Source organism: Eptesicus fuscus, chromosome 11, assembly GCF_027574615.1.
Source record: "Eptesicus fuscus isolate TK198812 chromosome 11, DD_ASM_mEF_20220401, whole genome shotgun sequence".
NCBI lineage: Eukaryota > Metazoa > Chordata > Mammalia > Chiroptera > Vespertilionidae > Eptesicus > Eptesicus fuscus.
The window spans coordinates 37,432,393-37,456,837 of NC_072483.1; the positions used below are offsets into that span (position 1 = coordinate 37,432,393).

The 24,445-nt window shown below is 39.4% G+C and overlaps 1 protein-coding gene across 2 annotated transcripts in view; it reads right to left on the reverse strand.

The window, feature by feature from the left end:
• CCDC148 (coiled-coil domain containing 148) overlaps positions 1-24,445 on the reverse strand; it is a 169,181-nt gene that overhangs the window by 55,658 nt on the left and 89,078 nt on the right. For both annotated transcript variants that reach the window (XM_054723172.1, XM_028141192.2), the window contains exon 11: positions 9,919-10,037. In XM_054723172.1, the coding sequence (XP_054579147.1) occupies positions 9,919-10,037 (119 nt within the window). The remainder of the gene's footprint in view (positions 1-9,918; positions 10,038-24,445) is intronic.

The window sequence follows — 24,445 nt, forward strand, 5'->3', positions numbered from 1 at the left end:
CACACACACACACACACTCTGCTTGGAGAGAGACACCCAAGGCTTGTTCTTGCAGAGGATTTCTAGAATTCTTCCAATGAATGGAAAGTTTCACTTACATGACTTACTTGAACTATTTCCGTGAGGGTATAGCATTGAGAAAAGAGAAGTGAGGGCCACTTCTACAAAAAGTGGGATCTTCTCAAGAATTTAATAGGTGATTAGAGACCCATACTGCAGAAAACATGCAAAGAATCCTAGTACACTAGTTCTCAAACTTCACTGCACTTCAGAATTCCCTGGTGATTTTCAAAAATTGTTGCAGAAACCCCATTGCCAGAGATTCTGATTGACTTGGAGGGGTCCCTGGCCTGAGCATCAGGACTTTAGACAGCTCCCCACGTGACTCTATTGAATGGAACCACTGCTCTAGTATTACATTAACATTGACCAATAAAGTTCTTAACAACCCATACCTTCCTTTCGTTGGGTATGCCCAACTTCATTCAGTTTCTTCTGGTTATGAAATGATATCCAGAGGAATTTCCTGGCCAAGTAAATTTGCCTTTAGAAATCTTTAAAATTATTAGCTAGAGTATATAGTGGAAAAAAAATTAAGTGTATTAAAACTATTACAAAGGCGGTAAATGGGAGAGGCAGACTATTAACTTACAAGAACAGTAATGAATAGAACTGAAATGCCACGATCATATCTACCCCTGTAAAAACACACATTGTACAGAGAAAGGAGTGTACGTGTCAGCTGCAAGAGAGCTGAACTTCAGAAAGTTACAGATTGAACATTCTAACAAGCATTTATAAAATGTCATAACAATAGGAGAGAGGCCTCGGTGCAAGGAAGGGTGATCTTATTTCTGCTGGTTTAGTCCGCAGCTTTCAGTGGTAATGGGAAGCAACGGTGCTAAGAAAAGATACAAAAATGAGGTCTGACCATTGCATGTCCTTGTTTTCTACTCCTCCCTATGTGTATCTAACATAAGGAGTGCTCAGTAAAGAAAATATACATACAGAGTGGGGCAAAGGTAGGTTTACTGTTGGTTGCATGGAAAATAATACAAAAAAAATAATACAAGAATAAATTCTGTGTTTTGCGTGCTCACAACTGTAAACCTACTTTTGCTCCACTCTGTATATATATTTAAAATTACATCAAACAAAAGAAACAAAAATATCACAGAACCACTGCAGCTTACAGGGCTGCACACTGCAGTGACGAGGGCTGCGACACTGGCCCCGAACAGGCACCAGTAGGAATACTGTGGGGAGCTAGTACATTCACAGCCTGCCGGAAGGAAGGAAAGAACCACTGTCTGCGAAAGAAGAGAGTTCAGCTTCCGGCTGTGGGTGGGGAAGGAGTCTGTGGAGACAGCCCTTAAGAGTTCAAATGACAAGGAGGTGGGATGGCTAGAAAAGGACCTGGAATGTAGAATTAGAGAAATTAGACAACACAAGCTATAAACATTATGGAAAAAAAAAAAAGAAGAGGAGTATATGCTCTTATAATCTGTTTTGAAGATGATTTCTATTACCTGAAAATACTCTTATATGTGGAGTAGTATATTCACTTTTATACATTGCACATTATTTTCTACTTTGCCTACCAGTTTCAAGCTCACATTCAAATCACCAATGAAAATGGAAAAGTATGTTTTACTTATTATTTTCAAAACGACTATGGGTTTTTCTTACTATCACATATGTCTTCTCGTGGTGGAAAATACAAAAATATACCAAAGAAAATCAAAACTATCCTTCATCTCATTACCTGGAGACAAAAACGATTATCATAGGGCTATGTTTCTTTCCAGACTTTTTCTTGACATAGATATCACAGAAAGAACATTTTGAAAATATTAACTTCATCTATTTTATTTCTCCTGGAAATTATGTTTCCCTTTGGCCATCTCTGGAATGGAAAAGAGAAGTAGGCGAAGTTCTCAGACACCTGCTCCATCACTTCCTGTGCCGTAGTGGGTCACCCTGTGATGCTTGGGGGCTAAGTAGAAATACTGAGATAGCTAAGGGAGCATCCAAGGACATGGGGCTGGTCCCCCATTTACCTGGTGTGAAATGCCTCCCAGGAAAATTCTGCATTCCATGAAACAGAAGCAGGCGGGGGTGTTTAGTAGAAATTATATGAGAAAACATTTGTTTCTCACAGCTTGCACAAGGTCTAATTGGAAGCCCGTGCAGGGAAAACCAGGGCTGTAAGACCTCAGGACCAGAGGCAGGTTCAGCAGTAGCACATGTTGGCCCACACCCTAAGACTAAGTGGGTCCAGTTATGTTACCAATGAATTGGATAAGGCCCAATGCCAACCCCAATAGAAGAGATACCATAGACATCCCGGCAAGGGTAGTGAAGACACTGAAAGATGCAAGAAGAGGAAAATAGCAGGGTTCACCATATATGTAAAATGTGATATCAAATTCTAGAAGGGAGTCAGAACCTGCAGGAGGAGCAGCCACTCACTTCCCATCACCAGGAAACTGGGAAAGTTTCCTATAAGCTCCACTGGCCAAAACCCTACCCATTAACCACATGAGGTTATTCTGCACTTGAAGCGTGACTACTCCCAATTGAAATGTGCTGAAAGTGTAAAATGTACAGCAGATTTCAAAACTTCATATGAAAAAAGAACATAAAATACCTCAATAATTTTGTATTGATAGCATACTTAAAGGATGTTTCTAAATATATTGGGTTTGATAAAATTTATATTAAAGTCAATTTCACCTTTTACTCTTTATATCTTTAAATGTGGCTACTTGAAAATTTAAAATTACATAAGTGATTTGCATAATATTCCTATTGGATAGTACTGCCTTGTACCCTGGGAGGCAAAGGGATGAGGTGATATAGCGAAGAGTGATGAGGGCCCTCAGGGGCATCAGAACCTGCAGGCTGACCAGCTGCCGTCTCCCCCTTCCACTAGATGAGGTGGCCTGACTTCCAGAAGAGAGTTTGTACTTTACCCCCAAAGGGATAGAGATGACCCAAAATGGAAGAGCTTGAGATACTTTTATTTAAAAAGTTCTCATCTTTCATCACTACCCTGAAGAAAGGGGGTTCATAAAGCAGTTGAGATCAGTTACTATTCTTCACACATTTGGGAGTGGTGTGAGTGAATATTTGACCTTGGTACAAATGAAAGTCTTTTATAGAATTGACTAGAGGCCCGGTGCACAAAATTTGTGCACAGGGGTGGGGGTGTCCCTCAGCCCAGCCTGCACCCTCTGCAATCTGGGACCCCTCGGGGGATGTCTGACTGCTGGTTAGGCCCGATCCTTGTGGACAGTCGGACATCCCTCTCACAATCCGGGACTTCTGGCTCCCAACTGCTCACCTGCCTGCCTGCCTGATTGCCCCTAACCACTTCTGCCTGCCAGCCTGATCACTCCTATCCACTCCCCTGCCAGCCTGATCAACACCTAACTGCTCCCCTGCTGGCCCGATCACCCCCAACTGCCCTCCCCTGCAGGCATGGTCACCCCCAACTGCCCTCCACTGCCAGCCTGGTCGCCCCTAACTGCCCTCCCCTGCAGGCCTGGTCACCCTCAACTGCCCTCCCCTGGAGGCCTGGTCACCCCTAACTGCCCTCCCCTGCAGGCCTGGTTGCACCCAACTGCCCTCCCCTGCCGGCCATCTTGTGGTGGCCATCTTGTGACCACATGGGGGTGGCCATCTTGTGCAAGGGCATGACGGTCAAATTGCATATTACCTCTTTATTATATAGGATATCATACTTAGTGGTTGAGTGTTGACCTATGAACTAAGAAGTTATGGTTGATTCCCAGTCAGGACACATGCCTGGGTTGTGGGCTCAATCCCCAGTAGAAGGTGTGCAGGAGGCAGTCAATCAATGATCCTCTCTTATCACTGATGTTTCTATCTCTTTCTCTCCCGCTCCCTTCCTCTCTGAAATCAATAAAAATATATATTTTTAAAAATTAAAAAAAAACAATTGATTTTTGTATATTGGTCCCGTATCTTGTGACCTTGCTAAATTCATTTATTAAACATTATTGAATTGTACACTTAAAATGGGAATTTAGGATATGAGTTATTCTTCAATAAAGTCTTTAGTGATAAAAGTAGCAGTGTTATCCTGGCTAGTATGGCTCAGTTGGTTGAACATTGTCCCATGTACCAGAGGGTCACCAGTTTGATTTCTGGTTCAGGTACATGCTTGGATTGTGGGCTCGATCCCCAGTAGGGGGCATGAAGGAGGCAGCTGATCGATATTTCTCTTACATTGATGTTCTCTCTCTCTCCCTCTCCTTTTCTCTCTCTCTAAAATCAATCAATATATATATATATATTTTAAGTAGCAGTTTTAGTAGCTTCCGATAAGCAAGCTGAATTTCTGCACATTTTTATGCAATGACCTGGGAAGTAGAGCTGTAGAAAATGAAAACTATCAGCAACCTCGCCTCTGGCAAGCACCCCAATATCTACCAATTTATTGTTAGGACATCAAACGTGAAATGTAAAAATTTAGTAATTAGATAATAAAAACATATTTCAAACCTTGTATAATGTGGCCAAAGATATAGAGAAAAGAAAAGCCTATAGCCAAATACATTTATTAGAAAATAAAAGAGACTGAAAACAAAATAACTAAAGCTTTCGACCCAAAAGGGCAGAAAAAGCTCAGTAAGGTTCAGGATCACGCTTCTTTCTCTGTCTGTGCTCCAACTCCACCCCTATGAAATGAGCCACCATATCTTACCTAATCTAAATACTTTATAAACATCTGTCATCTCTACAACCCCACTGCCACTTCCCACTTCAGACATTATTTCTGACAGACCTACGAAAGAAAAAATGTTTTAATCTGCTTCTTACTAATTCCAAAATAATATCCAAGCCTTCACCAGAAAACTACAACAACAGAAAGCTATGAAATTTTCTAAAGAACCTACAAGAGGATTTGAACTGAAGAGCTATTCTGGAAGCATGATCCTAGATTAGAGATTAAATTTGGTTTATATATCAGTTCTCCTTAACAAAATTTCAGGGCAAAAAATCAACAGGATTTTTTAAATGAAATTTCGCATTACTAATTAAGATATTTTTGAAAAGAACAATGAGTGAACACTTGCTCTATCAGATAGCAAACAGAATAATTAAAATAGCATGTGAAAATATAAATATAGATCAGGTTTTATTTCATCTAATCAAGAGTCCATATGGATAGAAAAGCATAATTAGAAGTGTAATATACGATAAAGATGGCATTTCAAATCAGTGGGTAAGAATGAATCATCAAATAATTGGTGTTGAGATAACTTGCTATCAATTTAGGCCTAAAAATGAAAATCAGACACTTAGCTCCTATCATTCATGAAAATAAATCCCAGATGGCTAAATTTTAGAAGAAACATGGATAATATGTAATATTTTGAAAGAATTCAGTAAGTCTATTTGCAAGGATAGCATGTATCATTTTGTACTTTGCAAAAGTGATGCCCAGCCAGGAGTAGAAATGGGGAATGATGTCCGTCCAGCTTTGCCAGTACTTGTCAAGCTGTGTCCCATGGTTCGGTAGTCTTTCCTTTTTCTAATTTTCTACTTCTAACACTTTGCCACCAGAAGGAAGCAGCTTTTCTAATTGGAACAAAAACCTTACATGACAGCAGCAACCAATAAATAGTATTAATAACAAATAGGTAATTTGTATGTACATATATTCTTTTCCCCACACACACAAATGGTGGCTATAAATGGAATGTGCCCCTTCACAATCCATATGTTGAAGTCCTAACCCCCAGTGCAATGGTATTTGGAGGTAGGGCCTTTGGGAAATAATTAGGTTTAGATGAAGTTATGAGGGTGTGCCCTCGTAATGGGATTAGTGCCCTTAAAGAAGAGGCATAAAGAGTTAGCTGCTTCTCTCTCCCCACTGTATGAACACAAAGCAAGAAGACAGCTGTCTTTACGCCAAGAATATAGTTCTCAGCAGAAACCAATCATGCTGGCAACTTGATCTTGGACTTCTAGCCTCCAGAACTGTGAGAAAATAAATTTCTGTTGTTTAAGTCACCAGTTATGACAGCCAAAGCTAATAGAGTGGTATGTTATCATAAAATGTATTGTTTTTTGTTGCTGTTCTTAAATTCATTTTTATGTAGGTACACATAGGTGGCATGTATATATAATGTATATATATGTATATGTATATATATGCCTATGTATTAAACAACTGATAACAGAAATAATTTCTACCGAAGAGATTGTATGAAGATAGTGATCAAAGTTTGCTCCTGATTTAACTTTAATGTTTTATTTATTATAAGACTGTTCTCATATTACATGTTGTATCTAAAATATTTCAAATGCTTATGTATTTTGAGAAAAATTTATGTTGGAAGGTGTCTCATGTTTTCAAATGTCAATTGATAGTAATAACATATATTTAATAAATACCTACTATGTTCCAGGAAGTGAGTATGTTAATTCAATATCTCCTTAATCCCTTGCAACAATTCTATGAAGTATAGACTATTTATGCCTTCATTGTACAGAAGAAGAAACTGAAATTCAGAGAAGTTAAATGACTTAGCCAAGGGTATACAGCTATAAAGGGTAGAGCCAGGATTCTAACCTCAAGAACCTGACTCTAGACTATAGCCTTCCCTTTTAACCTCTACAGCATGTTGAGAAATGAAAATAAGGCATCAGGAAATTAGCAGGGTAGTGAAAACTCTGGCAATAATTTCAGTAGAAAGATGAAGGCAAAAGATATTTTATAATAGAATGAGAAGGGAAATATAATTAATAAATGAATTGCTATTTTTTAAAAATTATGTTGAACCACATGAAATTGTGAATACTTAACCATTTTTTACACAAAAAGTGAAATTTGCTTATGGTTCAACCTAATATATGTGCTAATTTATGAATATTATTTTCAAGAAACTTTCTTAGAATTATAAAAAAGACAATAAAGAGCAGAAGTTTCCAAAACCCTCAAGGCTGTATGTGTGTGTTTTTAACAAATCTGAAAACTGTGTCAAGCCTTCTTATTCTGACATGAGAAAAATGTGCCTACAAGTATAATATCAAATATGAGATTTGTGAATTGTATTTCAGTAGTGGAGAAAAACATTTTAACCAATCAACCAATTTCTTAGTTTCAGGATGGTTATGAAAAAATACAACTTTTGGTTCAGAAGAAAAAGCCACCAGCAATTTTTACATGCTGAACTTTATTTCCCTAAATCGCAGAATGAGGACTATGCTTTTAACTACAACATCACCCACAATTTTCTGAGTATTATTTCCTAATATATTATCCTAATATTTTAATGACCTTTTTCATGGATTTTCCATTGGCATGCAAGTATTGGATTCATAATAATCTTAATCTACAACATTTCACATGAGCAGAACATACAGATCATAGACCCTTAAGAGTTAATAGCTCACTTAACTCACAGAAATCATCCAGTTCACATTGACAAAGCACAAAACAGAGCCTTGTAGAGGTGAAAAGAATGCTTTTCCTTAGGTCACCCACTATTCAGGAAGATTTAACACTAAAACCCTCGTCGTCTGGTTCCTAGTCCTTAGTAATCTTTTTACTTTGTTATAATGTGCCTATTTTTATCCTGTTACATAATGCAGATTAATCTGACTTTCCTTTTCTTCTTTTCAACTGGAGTTCTGAGTCAGCTAATCTTGATAATTATTGGGACAGGAAGCAAAGGACTAAAATGGCTCAGTAATCAAATAAACCCCCGGCTATGAGGAGAGATTCTATTAGATACATGTCCCCTAGCTGCTGGGACCTCGAATCTGTTCTGTTTTTCCCACCCCCTTTAATTCCTGTGGCTCACTTTTGTTTCCCCGGCATAGTTTCAGACTATCAAGCCAGCCTTTTGACCCTCACCTTGGCCTTGTCCTTGTCCTTTAGTACTTAGTTGTCTGAGAGTTTTTGTCTCTGACCCATGGCATGGCCTGTCTTCTGATTTCCACTCATCTCTTGGTTTGTGCTTGTTTATCCGGTTTCTCACTGGCTGCTTCACCTCCTAGCCTTGAGCCCGGACTTTGCTATATTCTGTTTTCTTTATAATAGACTAAATTGAACTCTAAAATCCTGAGATACCTGGAAAGTAATGTGAATTTCATCTAGAAAATCCTTAGGGATTTCCTGGCATCTATGTGGAACTCCAGATTCACGCCCCAATCTTGTGATTGGAGTCTGCAATGACTGTCCCACAGGTCACACCGGGAACTTCCTGGATACAAGGGAACCCACTGTATCAAATGGTAAGACCTTCAAAGTTATTCACAAGTCTAAGGAGCAATATTTAAAATTGATTTCTATTTTAGAGCAGTTTTAGGTTCCCAGCAAAATTGAACAGGAAGTACATAGTTCTGGGCAATTTTTTTTTTTTTACATTGACTAACTATAAAGAACCTTTATTGTGATTTAGAAATGAAAGATCTATCCTTAATTTATCTTTTGTGAAAGTCCACTCATGAGCTAGCAAAACTAGATAACTATGCCAATTACCAATTTATTGTCTCTCAAATCCAAATCCACCCTTCATTGTCTGCTCTAGGACAAGATCTGAACCCTGTAATTATTTCTCTCTCGCAGCTCGTACAATGTTATGTCAGAAAGGAGTGCTGGCAGGACGCTAAAGAAGGAAGCGGTTTTCCTTTCCGGATCCAGTGTTTACCCCTTCTTGCTCCCACCATGTGGCAGCCGGTGGCATGTGAGAGACACACGCCCTGGTGCTTGTGCCCATGAAGTTCCAATGGCACCTCATAATCAGGTGCCCATCAGATTTTAGAGGCCCTCCCATGGTCAGAGTCCCAGGGAGTCTCGCAAGCATATCAGGGGTTGGTTTTCAGCTTTGGCCTCTTGCACCAAGGAGGGGGTTTCCTGCTTGCCTGCTGACTGTGCACGAGATCTTGCTGAGACCACCCAAGAACTTCTCACCATTCAACGGGCCACAACCACACCTTCGACAATGAGGGCTGAATCCCAACCATGGAGAGGGATGGGAAACAAAGCTCCAAATTTCTTTCTTTCTTGGGAACCCTCCTTTATCCCTGGGATAAAGTTCTCTTTTTAAAGTTCTCTTTATCCTTTTATGTAACAGATTTTTCTGTTAGAATGAATAATTCTTTACTTAAAGATTTTCCTATTCAAATTACTATGTTGTCTCTGTCTTTTCCACTGAATCTGATTGATACAGTAACATTGGGAAAATAGCTTTAATTTCTCAGTATACTCATTCATAGAATGAGGAGATTGGGTTAGTTGATCTCAAATGTCCTTTCCAGTTTGAAAACAAACAAACAAACAAGCATTATTCTAGGACATTTGGTTTTTTTCCAGTTCAAAAACAAACAAACAAATATTATTCTAGGAAATTCAGGGATTTTTTTCTATACCTAGGTATAGGAAAATGAAGTATACTACAGTGAATACCATACAGCACAATGTAATTGTGTATTGTCTTCCCCAGCCTCAGCTATAATAAGGGGGTATCCCTTCTCATCTGAATAATGCTTTCCTCTTTCTGGGTCAAAATATTAAGTGACAGCAGCAGCCAGTATCATTCATGTACACAGTGGGCAATCAAATACTATGGAATCTTCTGTGAGGGTTTTAACTAGGGAACTATCTAAGGAACAAAATAAAAAACTAGAGGTTCATGTATGAATGTGAGAGTTTAAAATACATCAATAAGGACACATATGTAATACCATAATCAATAAAGTAATTTAAAAAAAGAAAAAAATACATCAGAAGTATCAGTTAGCCATTTGTGAATATAAATACTGTAAGTTTATATTAAGTATAAAAAAATGTTCCTACTGATATTGTTTATCCTAACACAGGATAGAAGATTCCATCCACTACCTCCATCACCACACAATTTAATTTTTTTCTTTTACCTTTCTCTGTCTTTTACTGACTGTTCAGCCATTATTTTCTTCAATTCTTCTAGACGCCGAAGATCTCTCATTTCCATTTCTTGCCAATTCTGTTCTTTTTTAGCCCAGTATTTTCTGATCTGTTGTATAAATGTTACATAAAATTTAAATTAACAACAGAGATATAAAAACAAGGAGAAAAGTTATAACATTACCCATTGGCTCATAGAGTGAAGATTGAATTTAAATGGCACTTCATCCTTTTCATTTTTTAGATCTGCTTACAATATATTGGCAACAGAAAAAATAAATTAAAACACGAAGGGTCACATTCTGAGACACTGTATGGTTTAACAATTTCTGAAGTGGAAATGTGACTTGGGCTGAGACCTAAGGTTTTAATCTACGGTTAAAATAATTGACTTTCAGGGAACCACAATAAAGGCATGTTATTGTCTCTAAAGTATATGATCTACCTGTCACTCAAGAATATTTTTATCCCTTCTGGTAATACAGTCTTTAACAAATACAGCATCAAGCCTATTTATACTTTAAAAGCATGAGTTTATTTATGCTAATGGACAGCAGGATGTTGAAAGCTTTATGCTTCTGGGGAAGTAGCAGGAGATAGGTGGGAGGAAGGAAGAAAAGAAAAAATTAGCCGTGTTGTGATATATAGCAGGTATGACTTACGCGGTAAAATAAAGGACAAATTTAGCAAACATTGTTCTTGTTAGGCCTGCTTCGTTTTCCTTCTCTGGGGGCAGATGAGAAAACCAGAATTACACACGTGCTATCATCAGGGGCTGAAACCATCTCTCAGGGCTCTCCCACTGATGGGGCAGTTGAAGTTGATGTTTATTTGACTCTGGCCTACCATGTTTTGTCTGGGTCGAGAGACTGGATCTTACTGGTAAAAAACTGAGTACCTCACAGGTGAACGATAGTGAGTGACTCACAGAGGGTCTGCCTTAGAGGATGGGTTAGCCCCACCCCCAATGTGGCATTTTCTCTTTTTAAAAGTGCATGTGAAAAGCTCAGAGGTTTCCGGATTTTCCCTAGCAACGCGGTTTCTGAGCCCTGGGAGGACCAAAAGGAGCATCCGGAGCACCGTGGCCACTACGACTGCCCATCAGAGCCTGCAACCTCAGCAGCCACATCCGTTCACCACTTAATGAATAAGTGGACGAGCTCCGGGTAAAGCGACTCCACTACAAAAATGATTGAAATCTGAATTTGGGGAGATCAGGGATGAAGCCTGAAAGGGAGCAGCACCACAGATGGGCGTGAAAGAGAGGACAAGCGAGGGAGAGGGAGAAAACTGACTGACAGGTGCACTTCAGAGCCCTAACGAACAAAGGCCAGGGCGTTCTATCAGTGCCAGACAGGGCTCTGTTAACAGTGATTATATTGTCTCCCTCTGGAATTTATAAGTGATCTTTATTTTATTCCTTATACTTTTCTGTGTTACTTTATTTTTTGCAATGAGTATGTATTTCTTTCATAATCAGAGAAAATAAAGCTACTTCAAAACTAAAATTTGAAATAGAACAGACATTGGATTGAAGAGCATTTTTCTCAGGGTTCCAGTGTTTGCTTACTCCCAGCACTGGCCTTGGAGACAAGTCAGTGATCCTTTGTCGACAATGCCTTGACTACAAGTAGACCCACCCCGGGTTCCTAACATCCTGAGATCGCTGACGCCATTTGGTGCAGTGTCCTGTGCAGGCCCTAGAAGTACGTCACACCTGAGACTTTTTGACATCTCAGGATGAATTGTTTTCATTCTTTACTCTCTGGTATCCTCATCTATTGCTGTACCATGAGTCAGTCAAACTGCCTCTCTCTCTCTCTCTCTCTCTCTCTCTCTCTCTCTCTCTCTCTCTCTCCTCTCTCTCTCTCCCTCTCTTGATTTACTCCTTTCCAGTTCTTTCTACCAGGCCTCTGAAACCTCTGTGTCATCATACATCCAATCCTCTACTTCTTTAACCTTCCAAACACTATTCCATGATTTTGACTGAAATTCTCTTAAGTGAGGGAAGGGATGCTCATCTTCTGATGCCTCATGTGCCAAGAAGCTGGGAAATGGTTTGGTCATTTTCCTCCTTCACCACTCCCTCCTGTCGGGTACAACACCTTCTTCCTTTGATGTCCAAAACAACTCCTTCCACCTTCCTAGGCAACTTCAGCATCTGTCTGAATGCCCTTCCCACCTGCAAATCTCAGTTCCATGACTTCCTGCATTCCAATGAGCCACCTCCTTCTCCTCCTCCTCCTCCAGGATTCTATTACCATCAAGAACAGTTCCAGTTCCGAAATCTTTCATTATAGCCTTTGATCCTCTAGTATAGCCCTCATCACAAGGCTTTGCTAATTAATATACTTGTTTCTCTCCCCCATGAGATGGCAGAAACTGTGATTTATTTACCATGGCACTTACAAAGGGAACTAAATTATAGAGAAGGTAGTATATACCTAATAAACATTTGATTGATTAATGAATTACACAACCGTAGAAACTAGTGCCATAGTCATGATTTCAACTGATAATCTTCATTGACAATCAGCACTCCTTTTATGGATTCCTGGTCAATGCCTCTCAGTTTCTCATGGTGGTATTCCAAAACCTGTTCACTATGTTAAGCTCTATACCAGCCTCTACTTCTTCACTTTATCAGAGGTAAGGGAGATCAAGTTCATTTATCTCCCTTTGAGGGGCAAGATATCTAAAAGATACCTTCCTTGATGTCTTGCCCCTCAAAGGAAGAGGTGTCCTACCTTCTGTCCAAGATTTTCCCCTCAGCTGGGCACCAGATCCTTTTCCCCAATCCCACTTTTTCATAACCTTGCTCTGTCATCTACCTCTCTCCCCGCTGTACCTGCAGCCTTTAGTCTTTGCTGTTTCCTTTTCCTCACATGGAAATATACATAAATCTCACCCATTAATAAAAATCTAAAAGAACTTTCTTTAGACTCCCAAAACTGTAACCACACACTCTTCATTGTTCCCTTTTCAGTCAAGCATCTTATAATATTTATTGTTTGACATCTCCTATTTTACTCCTCACCCATGGCATTCCTACATTGCAAATTCACTGTTCTCTGAATACACTACTCTCACCAGTGACTTCCAAAGGATCAAACCAAATGATCCTTTTCAATCCTTATGGTACATAATGCATTCATGTATTTGATTCTTTCAACCCTTATCTGTAGTTTTAAGACATTACTGATTTTGGCATTCATTTGTTCAACAAATGTTTATATGGCACATGCTGTAGGCCAGATACTGTGCCATGTATGTGGGATATGGTGATTAAGGAGAGATAAGACCTCTGTCTCATTGAGCTGGGACTTTCTAGAAAGAGAGATAAATGAATGAACAGAATATTACACTAAGAAGAAAATAAGTATGGTGATTATTTAGAAAAATGTGGGTAGAACTATTAGAAGGCATAATTTTTAAATGACATTTGTATCAAAACTTGAATGAGTGAGACAACCACGGAAAGAGATAAGGGAGATCTTCCCACTACAGGAAGTGGGAATTTTAGGTGCAATTGCACTAAGTGGGAAGGACCTTGCACATGTTCAGAACTGGGCAGAAGAAGCCAGTGTAGCTGGAGCAGGTGGTGTGAATTAAGACTGGAGGTGAGATCAGCAAGCTAGCTCGGGACTTGATATTAGACAATGATTTAGTTCTAGAAAAAAGGAAAAGCTACCAAAGTGCTTAAAGCAAGGAGTGACCTGATCTGGCTGATATTTGTAAAAGATAGCTCGGCTATTGAATGATGAATGGATGGTAGAGCAGGGAAGAAGAAACAAGGAGGCCAGAGAGAATAAGGCAAAAATGATCACTTGCACTCAGAAAATGAAGTGAGATTACTTCTTGGCCTCTTGGCTATGATCAAGTATAGGAAATGAAGTGTTCAAATCCGAGATATGCTTTTGAGTGTAGTCAAATGCTCATTGAGGGAGTAGATATGAAGGGTGAAGGAAAAGGAATCAAGAATGATGCCTAGCCCATGCCAGTTTGTCTCAGTGGCTAGAGCATCGGCCTGTGGACCAAAGGGTCCTGGGTTGGATTCCAGTCAAGGGCCCATACCTTGGTTGCAGGCTCCTCCCCAGCCTGGGCCCTGGTCAAGGATTGTGCAGGAGGCAACCAATTAATGTGTTTCTCTCACATCAATGTTTCTCTCTGTCTTTCCCTCTCTCTTCCACTCTCCCTAAAAATCAATGGAAAAATATCCTCATGTGAGGATTAACAACAACAACAACAACAACAACAACAACAACAACAAAGAATGATGCCTAGGTTTTTGCTAGAGCAGCTGGTTGGATGATGGTACCAATACTGAGATGGAAGAGAGGAAGAACGACAGGTTTGAAAAAAAGACAATCAGGAGTTCAGTAGTGAACATTAAACAGTTGATATAACTATAAGACCTTTAAGTGGAGCTTCCATACAAACATCTGAAGGTATAGATAGGTGGCTCAAGGGAGGATTCAGAGCTGGAGATCTAAACAAAAGAGACATCCACTTAAAATGGTGTCTGATGCTACAGGACTGAACACCATCTCTAGGGTGACAATGGAAATAGGAGAGAGATGGCGGCCATGCACTTGCATGCTTATTTGCCTTTTGCAGATTTTTCTCAGCTAGAATAATTTTATTTCCCTCTTTCACTTGCTAATTTTACTCTACCTGTAAGACCAGAACAAAGGCCACCTCCTTGCATCTTCCTCTGAACACTGCAGTAAAAATGTTAGCAGTGTCCTTGGCACACCAACGACCTTTGATTAAGGTTTATTACTTTCCATTCTTTGTCCTATCTTGTATTCCTTGATTATTTTTCATGAGGCTCTGCCACTGGATTGTTATTGAGATATTTGGGCATTTACTATATGCCTGGCAAGCTCTCCCTGTCTTGTTGCCTGCTAAAACCCTCCTGTCCAGCTAGCATTCAATTTCAGTATTGCTTCCTCAGCCTTCCTCCCTCTCCCTCTTCTCCAGACATAGCTAGGTTTACCTTCTAAGGCACTATTTATGTATCCTTAGCATAGCACTTTCCATATTGATCTGCATTATTCATCTTTTTATCCCTGGTACCTTGTATTGTGTCTGACACATAATAAGGCTTAATTGATCATCGTTAGCTGAGTGGAAGCTTCTTCTGGTCTCTGGTCCAAGAATAACAAACTTGTGGATGGGAACTAGCCAGCAATTTTATATGCAGGATGATAAACTCTGAAATAAGCACTTCCCTAAGGACAGTTCCTTTCACTTTCCATCAATTAATAGGAACAGGAAGTGTGTGTCAAGAATTATTGGAGTTGCAAGACAAACTAAAGTTAAGGCTAAGTGTATTTAACTAGCCCTTTGGGACATTTGTTGAGACAGATTTTAAATACATTGCTTTTTAGAATTCTTGAGTGATTCTGGATAGGGGGATGAGAAAGTCAGTGCAAGTGATAAGAATTGAATTTAAAGCTTCTCTCTTGACTTCCAGCTGATGGTCTAGAGAAAGCTTGTTTTTCTTAAAACCAATACAGGCGCTCATTGTTCCGCATATCCTCATATTATCTCTGATTTGTATTGAATGTTACTCTTTCATAGTTCCACATTTTGTTCATTTTACCAAAAGCCAGTAAACGTGTAAATAAACCAAAGAAACTATTCCCTATAGAAATTTGTGAGTCAAAATAATGCTATGTTATTTTTTTCAGAGTTTTAAGATCACTTTTATATCTCATCTTACTTTTGTAATCTTTCAAGCAATTTGCTTCTCATTAAAAACATGATGTTTATGATACTGGAGTACATCAGAGTTTAATTTTTAAAGATTTGGATTAATATTACACAACCATTAAATTATATATTTTCTACTCCTTCAGTCCAAGAATTATTACAACTCAGCATGAAATAAGAATTTCTTGTTTGTAGATAGAAAGTATAAAGTTAGTACTAAAGCATTATTAGGAAGATGGTTTGGTGTCTGATTTCAAGCAATCTGTATAATATTGAATCTTTGAACAAATAGACTTCTGTACCTTGCTTCCAGGTCATTATTTCAAATGCTTTAATGGCTTATTCAGGAGGAGGTCATAATTCTTAACTAGATACACAAAATATATATTATTCACAAACAAGAGCTAAATGCTTCCTTTTAACTTTAACTATGTTCAATTACAGCACCCTTTTTTAGTCTTGGTTTGAGGACATAAACTATATTCCCATTCTCTTAATTTTTTTGTCTCTCGTTCTCTTACTGTTTTTCTATATTAATGATTCCTAATAGGAAACGGATAGAACACGCAAAATTAGGATAAGTCCAGAAGAATGTAAGAGGACAATTGACAAGGGAGGGTTGGAATGCAGGGCAATCACAAGGGGCCATTCAGTAGCTTGGCTGCTTCAGAGCCATAGAGCAGAGTCAGAAAGGCTGATGTGGGGAGAGCCACTTGACAGGAGCTGAGACCTTTGGTAGAGGACACAGTTAGTCAGCACAACTCTGCAGGGCAAGGAGTTGGGGACATAATGCTTCCAACCTCACTGTCCTCCCTTATCCTCATTTCCAATGTTTCACTTTGACTGAGCCCAACCAGGAGCCAGAGGGTAGGGACCCATGTAGGACAACTCCCTGGTCACAGAGCAGAATGAAGAGTAGATACAACCTAAGGGGAGGACGTCCAGCATGACAGTATTAATGCATTTTATTATAAATTATTTAGAGGTAGGTGATGTCTACATGCGTAAGTAAATAACATGAATGTTTTGTAGGTGGTATTTAATTTCATCACTTATGTGAGCCTTTTTTCATGCCAGAGCTGCCTACTCAAATGGTAATAGCTATTTTCTGCCGTGATGTAGTCTTAGGTTCTTAGAACATGATGAGCCAAGAAATGGAATAAACACATTAGTTATCTCCCTTTTAATTGAAATGTCAGGTAGATTACAAAATAATTCTGATGTCTTCTTTAGGAGTAAGGCCTATTTTCAGCAGAGGCATTGAAATATTACATAATGATCATGTCATATGTTGATATTACTAAAATGAATTTGTCTGTAATCTTGTTTAATTTCTCCCTTTTCACTATTCATTAAGAAGGGAGTATATACACTGAGGATGCTGTATTTCACTGCCTGAAATGTCAGGGAGAGTGAAAAGTAATCAAATCTCAGTCATTCAATCATGACTTCTTAGAGCTGTGTTGATTTCAGCAATCATTCAATCCAAATACCTCATTTTACAATTGAGGAGGTAAAATCTCATGGAACCTACATAACTTGTCCAAGGTTGCCCACCTTGTTATGGCCTCCTATTTTGGAATATTTTCCTCTATACCCCAACAAGGAAGAATAGTCTACTGCTTGTTCATTAAATTCATTCATTCAACCAGTATTTAATGAGGGCCTTGCTAGGCATTGGAGATAAAGCAATAAAGAAAACAGACATAACCCTCTTTTTAATGGTGCTTATATTCTAGAAGAGGAAGAGAAAGCAGTCAACAGATAGATACATGTCAGGGGGATGATAAATGCTTAAAAAAAAAAGTTGGGGCCCTGACCAGTTTGGCTCAGTGGATGGAGCGACGACCTGCGGACTGAAGGTCCCAGGTTCGATTCCGGTCAAGGGCATGTGCCTTGGTTGCGGGCACATCCCCAGTAGGAGGTGTGCAGGAGGCAGTTGACTGATGTTTCTCTCTCATCAATGTTTCTAACTCTCTATTCCCCTCCCTTCCTCTCTGTAAAAATCAATAAAAGTGTATTTAAAAAAAAAAGTTGGGTAAATGAACAGAGTAACAGGGGAGGAGGATGCTGTTTTAAGTTTCGTAATTGGGGTTGAACATTCTCTTTGATGACATTTGAGTGGGGCCATGAATGAGGTAAGAGAGTGAGCAGATCTGGGAGAGAAGAATTCCAAGCAGAGGGAACAGCCAGTGCAAAAGCTGAGGAGAGATGTGGTAGGGTACTCAAGGAGGAGGAAGTGGATTGGTATGGCTAGAGTAGGATGAATGAGGAGAAAAGTGGTAGGATGTGAGATCCAAGAGATATGGAGTGTAGTGCAGGGAGTGACATATCTGTCGTGACTTTTAAAAACATTACTGTGACTGTTGTGTGGAAAATACACTAGAGGGTGGTGGGAATGGAAAAGAAGGAGGCAGAAAAATTAATTAGAATATTAAGATGTTATTAAAATCATTCCAATGTGAAAGGAAGAGCCTTCTATTCATGACAATGAACTTTGGGGAGCCAGGTGGGAATAAGAATCAAATATAATACCAAGGCTTTTGGCCTGAATACTGGGAGCATATGTTTTCATTTTTTGAGGAAAGAAATACTGGGGAAGGAACAGGTTTGGAGGGAAAAACAAAAATAGATTTGAAGCAGTGGGATGAGCAAGTTTAGAGTTCAAGAGAGAAGTCCAGACCAGAGAAATTAATTGGTACTAGTCAGCATATCATTGCATATAAGTTACATTGGATTGATTGAGATCACCTATAAGATATACATACTTAGAGGACTGAGTACCCAGGCCACTCTCAGACATTAGAAGCTAGAATGATGAGAAGGATCCATCCAAGTTTATTGAAAAAGAGAAAACAGTGAGACAAGAGAACAAAAAGAATTGGCTTCCTAGAAGCCAAATATCAAGTCTTCCAAGGAGGAGGCAGTAACCACTTTCATCTGAATGTTCCTGTAAGGTAAGAACTGAGAAGTGATCCCTGGAATTAGCAACATGAACATCAATGATGACCTTGGCAAGCACAGCTTTGTTGAGGGGAGGGACAAAATGGCTCAAGAGAGAATGGGCAAAAAGAAGTTGGAGACAGTGTGTATGTGCTATAGAATGGTGCGATTTTCCTAAGGGAGGAGGTGAGTGGTCAAGGGAGATTATTATTTTTTTAAATACGAGCCATAATGATATATTTGTAGGTTAGTAGGAAATAACTTGTAGGAAAGATGTAGAAGAAAAGGAGGAGATGGTGGTGGAAGAACGGTTGGGATAACCTTGACAGGGAGAGAGGGAATAGGATGCAGTGTGTGAGTGAAGGGTCTGGCCTTAGACAGAAATGCAGACACTTAATTCATGCATTGCAAAAGGATGGAGGTGGGTACTAGGTACAGATTCTGATAGGTTGGTAGATGTGATATTGGAAGACTATGGAAATTATTTTCTTGTAAAGTAAGATACTGATAAGTAAAAAAAAATCACATCAAAATCATTAATATTTAATTCAGTCTACTACTTAACCAAAGAACAGCACTAAGGAGGCAATGAAAGTGTTTTTTAATCTATCCATAACACAAGGTTATAATTTATGCTTTAATTGTGATCAAACTATAATGATCCATCTTCTTTTAGTTTAGAGTGGTTCATTAACCCAAGGAGAGAAATCCTGAGAGAATATTACGAGTAAGGAGACAAACACAGTGAAACTGTGTGCGCCTATAGAACATAAAATACTTCTAGTAAGCAGACTATTACAGAGGTAAAAGTATCAATTACCTATCTACTAACAGGTAAAGTGGGACAGGACTAGAGCCATAAAAATGACCCTAAAGCAAATAGTTTCAAAGCAAGACTTCTCAAAATTGATTAATCACAAACTTAACAGCAATTATAATGATGGGCAGCATACCAGTGTTTAAAATCATGAACTATGGAGTTAGCCCTCCTGAGTTCAAATCCTAACTGCACCTCTTAATGGATATATTACTTTGGAAAAATTATGTACATTCTTTGTATCTCTGTTTCTTCATTTATAAAATGAAGATCATGCTAGTACAAACCCTTTAGGGTAATTAAGAAGATAAAATGAACATAGAGCAGTGACCTGCACATAGCAAGCACTCTGTAAAATTAAATCACCATCCTATATAATAAAGAGGTAATAAAGATCCTATATAATAAAGAGGTAATATGCAAATTGATCGTCACGCCCTCACACAAGATGGCTGCCCCCAGGTGGTCACAAGATGGCCACCACAAGATGACCAGCAGGGGAGGGCAGTTGTGGGCAATCAAGCTAGCAGGGGAGGGCAGTTAGGGGCAACCAGGCCAGCAGGGGAGGGCAGTTGGGGGCAACCAGGCCAGCAGGGGAGGGCAGTTGGGGGCAACCAGGCTGGCAGGGGAGGGCAGTTGGGAACGACTGGGTCTGCAGGGGAGGGCAGTTAGGGGTGACTGGGCTGGCAGAGGAGGGCAGTTGGGGGCAATGAGGCCTGCAGGGGAGGGCAGTTGGGGGCAGTTGGGCCGGCAGGGGAGCAGTTAGGCATCGATCAGGCTGGCAGGGGAGTGGTTAGGAGGTGATCAGACTGGCAGGCAGAAGTGATTAGGGACAATCAGGCAGGCAGGCAGGCGAGTGGTTGGGAGCCAGCAGTCCAGGATTGTGAGAGAGATGTCCGACTGGCAATTTAGATTTGTTACATTGGATTGATTGATTGATTCTTCCTCTTCTAGAATACAAAGCACCATCAAAACCAGCAGTCGGACATCCCCCAAGGGGTCCCAGATTGGAGAGGGTGCAGGCTGGGCTGAGGGACACGGCCCGCCCCCCCCCCCCCAGTGCACAAATTTCGTGCACCAGGCCTCTAGTAGATAATGAATTCCTACCCAGAAAATAGAACCCAAAATTGACACCTGGAGTTAATTTTTAAGACTTTTCTTCTAAAGCTGTCTATTGGGAAATATTTTACAGGAAAACAAATATATCTAGCTCTTGATCATCCAGAGGTTTTTTTCCCCCCTCCATCTGACTTTTTTAACTTAAAAAAAAAAAAAAAAAAACTTTCCCAAGAAGACATACAAATGGCAAACAGATATATGAAAAGATGTTCAACCTCACTAGCTATTAGAGAAATGGAAATCAAAACTACAATGAGATACCATCTCACACCTGTTAGAATAGCTATTATCAACAAGGTAAGTAATAACAAGTGCTGGAGAAGTTGTAAAGAAAAAGAACCCTCATTCACTGCTGGTGGGAATGTAAACTGGTACAGCCACTATGGAAAACAGTATGGCACTTCCTCAAAAAATTGCTAACAGAGTTACCATATGATCCAGCGATCCCTTTTCAGGGTTTCTACCTAAAAAACTCAAAAATATTTAATTGCAAAGATACAGGTCCCCCTATGTTCTTTGTAGCTTTATTCATGGTGGCCAAAACATGGAGACAACCAAAGCATCCTTTGATAGAAAATTGGATAAAGAAGTTGCGGTACATATATACTATGGATTACTATTCAACCATAAGAAAAGATGAAATGCTGCCATTTGCAACAACATGGATGAACCTTGAGACTATTATGGTAAGTGACATAAGTCAGTCAGAAAAAAACTAAGAACCATATGATTTCACTCATAGGAGGGACATAAAACTGAACCTCATAGACACAGACGACAGTAAAGGGGTGTAGTAAAGGGCAAAGGAGGCCAAGTATACAGTGACAAGAGAAGATTTGTCTATGGGTGGTGGGCATGCAATGTAATATACATATGATGTATCATAGAAATGTACACTCAAAACATATATGATCTTATTGACCAATGTCACCCCAATAAATTTAATTTTAAAAGAACAAAAAAAAGAAAAAGAAAAAATCTGTCCTGTCATCAGTTTTTTTACTTTAAAAAAAAAAAAGTTCCAATGGAAATTTCACTATTTAAAAAATATATGTTTTTATTGATTTCAGAGAGAGGAAGGGAGTGGGAGAGAGAAATAGAAAATCTATCAAACTATAATGATCCAGTTTCTTACAGTTCAATTAGAGTGGAACTAAATGACCAAAAAATCATCAATTGGATGCCTCTTGCACGCCCCCTCCTATGGATTGAGCCTGCAACCAGGGCATGTGTCCTGACTGGAATCAAACCATGACCTCCTGGTTCAGGGGTTGATGCTCAACCACTGAACTACACTGGCTGGGTGGAAATTTCACTTTTAAAAGACAGTTGAAACCAGAAAAGTGAGCTTCTTGGACTACCATCTGCCTTTCTGCCACTTACTGACTCATATACTGAGAACTGACCCTGCGTTCAGTCTCATATGGGAAGGTTAGAATTAGTTAATAAGCTTCTATTAATATTCATTTCCAAATTTTAATAGCAAAACAAGAAACATTATGAATATTTAAAAATTATATGATCTCTTGGATAATTAAACCTCCCATACTACACTAATTTCTTTACTCATGTAATATTAATCAGATGACTGATATTAAATATTCAGAAAATAAAGTACGAACCCACAGTTTGTTTTGGGAATCATTTCTACATAAAATATACATTGTCTTCTGATTTGGATCATTATAAAATTCTGATAGTTAATTTACTCATTGGGTTTCATAGCTCCCATGTTTGGAGTATTTAATCAGATTCTCAAAAAAGACCAATAATTAAAAGAAAACCACCCTGTTAAACTTTGATTGCAAGATCACATTTCTAGGAGTTAGTAGTTGAGAGAGCCTCAAAACTGAGGGTAGGAAGCAATTCAACAGATTGGTCCTCAGCCAGATGGGGATATTTCACTCCAGTGGCAGGTGGTTCCTTTGCAAAGAGGATGCTTATAGTGAGAGATTTGGGTGGGTGGATGTTAGAGCAAAGGTCAAACTGTTATAAAGGTTCAAAGACATGTTTTCAGGGTCCAAAGAGTCTATGAGAGTTCTTATATTCAATATTCTCCATTTTATGAAAATGTAAAAAAAGTGTTGTAAGCCAATTTTAGATCATCTGGATGTGACTGCATTAATGAGTACTGCCACAGTGTTTTTGTGTTCACAGTTCAGCTGGTCCCCTGTGATATCTACACTAATAAAAGAGAAACATGCAAATTGACCATCACTCCGCTACGCCCACCAGCCAATCAGAGTGAGTATGCAAATTAACCCAACAAAGATGGCAATTAATTTGCATACATAGGCAAGAGGAGCGAAGACTGAAGACAGTGTAGAAAGAAGAGGGAGGGAAAGTGGAAACCAGGGCGGCAGCAGCGGGAGGGAAAGCGCGGGGGTGGGGGGCGGTGGTGGCGGCGGGAGGGAAGCCTGCCTCGGCAGGCTTTGCTCCCTTCTCTGCTTCACTCAGGCCGCAGGAAGCCCTATTCTTGCAGGAATCTTCCTGCAACAGGCCTCTAGTATTATATAAATTGACAATATTTATACCTTGAGTTGTGTTTGTCTAAATGGGTTCCAGTTAGATATCTCTCTCCCTCCCCGCAACCTCCTCTCTCTCTCACACACACACACACAACCTTTTACTTTACTCATAGTTGAGAAGGAGCAGCATGAGGGAAAAGGAGTTGGAGGAAACAGACCACGGTCTGGACCAGACGGTCCCATTTCTGAGGGGCCTTTCTGCCAGGGATGCTTTCCAAGCAGAGTTCTGATTATAAAGGTCCTTTCTCCCACTAAGTCCCCAAGATCTATGTACCCTCCCTCTGCAACAGCAAGGCATTCATTACATGAAATGAAAGCCAATTCGTCACAAGTATTTGGAGGAAATTGCAGAGGACAGTTTCATATCCTGCAGCTCCTAGAGTGCACAAATGCACACAATAGCAATTAAAGGCCCAAGCAAAAAGAAAAAATTAGTAAAAAGAGAGATGATGAACCTTATTGGAATCAGTGCAAAAAGTTTATACTCCAAGGCCTACACTTTGATCAAATGTGTCAAAACTAATTACCTTTATTGGCATAGGAGCATTCACACTAGGAAGAAATCAGACCAACATGGGTCGGTGTGAGTATAGATGGCCAGTATAGTTTGATGATACAAGACCAGGAAATAAGAGAGGAGGAGGTCCAGGCATGAATGACTGAGGTCAAAGTTTCCATGCAATCCTCCTCAAGCTCAGGCCTTCATCAATCCCCACTGAGAGGGGCAGGAGGGTCACACAATAATTATGGGTGTAAGTGTACATACACAGATATACGCATTTGTACTTACTATGTATATGTGCAGATATATTTTATTTACTGTATGTAGTTATACTTAATTTAACTAATTGCAAACTCCATATAGTTCAATCCATTTTATATTTTTAGTTTTTCTCTACTAACCCTTTTGTTCTACTTATAAAGTTTGAAGCTAAAAAAAAAAATAAAAAATCCCGAACTAATAGTAAGAGCATCTACGGACATAACCAAGAATTGCATATTATCTTTGTGGCAGAACAGGCGAACACATCCCTTTAAAAAGATACCAGAAAAGGAGCAATTTCTGTTTGAGTGGAGTGACCTTACAATTGCATGGAGGACTGGGTGCACTATGTGTTATAATAAAGGCACTTGGTGCATACTTATTGAATAAGTGGACTAATGAATGAATGATCATCCTATTCGGACCTTTAGTGACGCCTTTGGGAGTATACACAGTCTTACTGTCAATATGCCTTACTAGGAGCTGACATAACTATTCTATGTGTAAGGTGGTGAGGAGGGAAGGGAAGCTTTTCCCAAGCCTGGATGGCTGGGTTTCATTGGGGGCTGGAAGTAAGAGGAATGTAGCCTGCTTCCAGCCAATAGAATTGGGGTGGAGGGGGAGGGTGG